This window comes from Protobothrops mucrosquamatus, unplaced genomic scaffold (assembly GCF_001527695.2).
Source record: "Protobothrops mucrosquamatus isolate PMUCROS unplaced genomic scaffold, P.Mucros_1.0 scaffold3288, whole genome shotgun sequence".
Taxonomy (NCBI): Eukaryota; Metazoa; Chordata; class Lepidosauria; order Squamata; family Viperidae; genus Protobothrops; species Protobothrops mucrosquamatus.
In genome coordinates, this window is record NW_015389279.1 from 56142 (window position 1) to 60557 (window position 4416).

General features: G+C 44.8%; 2 protein-coding genes across 3 annotated transcripts in view; one reads left to right on the forward strand and one right to left on the reverse strand.

Annotated features, from left to right (window-relative positions):
• LOC107297403 (folate receptor alpha-like) overlaps positions 1-613 on the reverse strand; it is a 15050-nt gene extending 14437 nt beyond the window's left edge. Inside the window, exon 1 of the mRNA XM_015826770.2 lies at positions 604-613. Within this exon, the coding sequence (XP_015682256.1) occupies positions 604-608 (5 nt within the window). The 5' untranslated portion in view covers positions 609-613. The remainder of the gene's footprint in view (positions 1-603) is intronic.
• Positions 614-2081: 1468 nt separating this feature from the next.
• LOC107297404 (anaphase-promoting complex subunit 15) overlaps positions 2082-4416 on the forward strand; it is a 3758-nt gene continuing 1423 nt past the window's right edge. For both annotated transcript variants that reach the window (XM_029286308.1, XM_015826771.1), the window contains exons 1-3: positions 2082-2201; positions 2304-2363; positions 3621-3758. In XM_029286308.1, coding sequence (XP_029142141.1) covers positions 2082-2201; positions 2304-2363; positions 3621-3758 — 318 coding nt within the window. The remainder of the gene's footprint in view (positions 2202-2303; positions 2364-3620; positions 3759-4416) is intronic.

A 4416-nucleotide genomic window follows, 5' to 3' on the forward strand; every position in this document is an offset into this window, starting at 1 on the left:
CAATCCCTAGATTTTGGGCCAGGTTCAGGCAGGTTTCTAGTGACAAAAGATGCATTTCTCTATAAAAAATAGCAGCCTTTTTTCCCCCTGTAGCCACCTTTGATTACTGTTTTGCTGTCAAATAAACTTCACCTTTTTGTTTTCTTTTTTTGCTTTTGAATAAACTTCCTGCTTGAGCAGGGGGCTGGACTAGAAGACCCCCAAGGTCCCTTCCAGCTCTATTCTACCTCTGTTTCAGGCAGTTGTCCTGTGTTTTCTTGGAAAAGCTGACTCAGATCTGAATTTCTTCTGAGAGAGAATCAGAGAGATCAAGTATAGGTAACAACAACAACAACAATAATAATAGAGTTGGAAGGGACCTTGGAGGTCATCTAGTCCAACCCCCTGCTCAGGCAGGAAACCCTATGCCATTTCAGACAAATGGCTGTTCAGTTTCTTCTTAAAAACTTCCAGTGTTGGAGCATTCACAGCTTCTGGAGGCAGGTGGTTCCACTGGTTAATTGTTCTCACTATCAGGAAATTTCTCCTAAGTAGTCCTCAACTTTTTACAATGAAGCCCCAAATTTTTGTTGCTAAGCGAGACAGTTGTTAAGTGAGTATTACCCCATTTTATGACTTTTCTTCACGGTTGCTGAGCCGGGCGGGCGGAGGGCGCCAGGTTGCAAAATCTTTTCTCTCTTCTCTTTCAAATCTTTTGCTTGGGAGACGCACGTGGCTTCTTGCGCAGGCGCACTGTGCGCTGCCCGGGCGATGCATGGACAGACAAGCGTCCCTTTGTGCGCATGCGCAGTGCCTACTTTGCAAGCCTGGGATAGACATCCCAAAAGGGAGGGCGCTTGGAAAGCACACGTGATGTCGAGCTGGGAGTGTCGCTCTAGGACATATCAACTTTGTGGTAGCTCTTCGCGTTGGAAACCAGGGACCGGAAGTACCGCTTCAAAAGGCTTCCTAGAGCGACGGAAGAACTTCCGGCTCTGTTTTTCCCCATGGTTCTCCAGCATCCTAAAAGAGATCGCTTCCGGGTCGCGGCGGGAGCACTTCCGGTCTCGCTTCTCCCGGCTTTCAGCCTCCTCCGGTAGCAGGTGAGGCTCTCTGGGCGCCGGCGAACGCCCAGTGCGGGAAGCGACCGGAAGGCCCGCCTCCGAATCCGGAAGCGCCCGGGTGATTTGTCTTTGGGGCCGGCCTACCTCGCAGGGTTGTTGTTTCGGGGCAAATGAAGGGAGGGGAGCTTGAAGGGGCGCCTGGACGGCCCGGAGGGACCCTCGAGCTCCTTGGAGGCGCCTTAACTCCCTTGTGGAGCCCCGAGTTGAAAGCTGGTTTTGAAAATTAAGTTGAAATCCATTTATTTTATTTATTATGAAATTTATTTGCCCTATCAAGCGATTCTGGGCGGCTACAGCACTGCAACATTTAAAAAAACACACACATTAAAAACCATCAGGTATAAAATGACAAAGTAGATAAATTAAGAGTAGGGGGTTGGACTAGATGACCTCCAAGGTCCCTTCCAACTTTATTATTACCACTACTACTACTACTACTACTACTACTACTACTACTACTACTACTACTATTATTATTATTATTATTATTATTATTATTATTATTATTATTATTATTATAGCATTGAATGACATGGAGCCTATTTCATCCATTTACTTACTAGATTTTTTTTAAAATCCCTCCTTCTCCACCGCTTCTGTAGCTGGGTCCATCCATCCATCAATCCAGTTTAAAGAAGAGACTGGACAGCCATTTGTCTGAAATGGTATAGGGTTTTCTGCCTGAGCAGAGGGTTGGACTAGATGACCTCCACGGTCCCTTCCAACTTTATTATTATTATTATTATTATCCCATCTTCTTTTTCCTCCAGAAAATGACCATTAAAAATAGTGTTTTTCAAGTTTGGCAGCTTTACCGTGGGTGGACTATGCTGGCTGGGGAATTCTGGGAGTTGAAGTCCACCCACGGTAAAGCCACCAAACTTAAGAAACACAGATTTAAAGCAATAAAACAATGCTCAATTTGCAGTTCCTGGCTTCCACAATTAAGCCCTTCTTTCTGACCCCCCCAGGGAAGCCATGTCCACCCTCTTCCCTTCCCTCTTCCCGCGCGTCACCGAGGCTCTGTGGTTCAACTTGGACCGGCCTTGCGTGGATGAGAACGAACTGCAGCAGCAGGAGCAGCAGCACCAGGCCTGGGTGAGTGTGTGTGTGTGTGTGCGCCATCCTTTTCTCCCCCTTCTCCCAGCAAATCTTGTGTTTCCTTCTAAAACCCATTCCTGGCTTTTCTCTTCTCTTTAGCTGCAGAGCATAGCTGAAAAAGACAATAATTTGGTGCCAATTGGAAAGCCAGCCTCAGAGGTAAGAGCCCCATTCAGCCCTGGAAATCAGCTGAGCAGTTGGAGGGGGATCTGTAACTTTTTTTTAAAAAATGCATTTAATATGTAAAATACAAAGAAAAATAGAAATAAGGGATTAGGGGAAGGCAAAAGAAAATGTGAGGTACACAAGAGGAAAAAAAAAAAGAAAAGGCGTTGACTTTTGACTGCTTTTAGCATAGTACAAGATAAAAAAACACTCTAGCCTCAACTTTTTGCTTTTACATCTTAATATATAACCAGCCATTTGGATAACGATATGTCTAATCGACAAAACCAAAGTCAAGATTTCATTTTTTTTCCATCACAAGCACAAAATCCAGAAGTGATATCCAAGTAAAAAACATACTTAAATATATTCTCCTCTTTGAATAAATTGATCAATTTAACCATTCCTGCTTTATCTCCGTTATTATTCTATTCTATTCTATTCTATTCTATTCTTATTTCTATTCTACTCTACTCTATTCTGTTCTGTTCTTATTTCTACTCTAGTCTACTCTGTTCTGTTCTATTATCTTCTGTAATTCTACTCTATTCTATTATTCTATTCTATTTTTATTTCTACTCCACTCCACTCTATTCTATTCTATTCCTAATTCTATTCTATTCTATTCTATTTTTATTTCTACTCTACTCTATTCTTAATTCTATTCTATTCTATTTCTATTTTTATTTCTACTCTACTCTACTCTACTCCACTCTATTCTTAATTCTATTCTATTCTATTCCATTCCATTCCATTCTGTTCTATTCTATTCTATTCTTATTTCTACTCCACTCCACTCCACTCCACTCTATTCTATTCTATTCTATTCTATTCTATTCTATTCTATTCTATTCTATTCTTATTTCTACTCCATTCTATTCTATTCTATTCTATTCTATTCTTATTCCATTTTGTAATTCTATTCTATATTCTATTCAATTCTATTCTATTCTGTTCCCTTTTCCTTCCCTTCCTTTCCCTTTCCTTTCCGCTTAGCAATAGCACTTAGACTTATATACCGCTTCACAGTGCTTTACAGCCCTCTCTAAGCGGTTTTCAGAGTCAGCCTGTGGCCCCCCCAACAATCTGGGTCCTCATTTGAGTGACTTTGGAAGGCTGAGTTGACCCTGAGCCGGTCGGGATCGAACTGCGGCTGTGGGAAGGCAGAGTCGGCCTGCAATGCCGCCTTCCGACCACTGTGCCTTTCCGCAGTGCTCTGACGATGGCCGCCTCTCCGCTTTGCCTTAGCAGACTTATGACGAGGAGGAGGAAGAGGATGATGAGGATGACGAGGACAGCGAGGAGGACTCCGAGGACGATGAGGACATGCAGGACATGGACGAGATGAACGACTACAACGAGTCTCCGGACGACGGCGAGATTAACGAGGTTGGGCCGCTGAGAATTTGTCCCGCTTTACGGCCTGCTTAGGAGCCCAGGGCGTCCTGTGGGACAAGCCCCCCCCCGGCTGAGGTCTCTGGTGGACATTCAGGGCCAGGCAGAGATAAAACGCCCGACCTTGTTTTTATTTATTTATCTATCAATTATTTGTGTCCCCCTTTCTTATTTTTACCAATAACTAAGGTAGCAATCTCCAATTGTCTTCCTATTTTCCCCACAACGACCTCCCTGTGAGGTGGGATGGAGTGAGAGAGAGAGGGAGAGACTGGCCCAAAGTCACCCAGGTGGCTTTCTTGCCTGAGGCGGGACTAGAACTCACCGTCTTCTGGTGATTGGCCCAAAGTCACCCAGCTGGTTTTCATGCCTAAGGCGGGACTAGAACTCCCCGTCTCCTGGTGATTGGTCTAAATTCACCCAGCTGGCTTTCATGCCCAAGGCGGGACTAGAACTCTCCGTCTCCTGGTGATTGGCCCAAAGTCACCCGGCCGGCTTTCATGCCTAAGGCGGGACTAGAACTCTCCGTCTCCTGGTGATTGGCCCAAAGTCACCCAGTTCTCTTTCATGCCTAAGGCGGGACTAGAACTCTCCGTCTCCTGGTGATTGGCCCAAAGTCACCCAGCTGGATTTCATGCCTAAGGCGGGACTA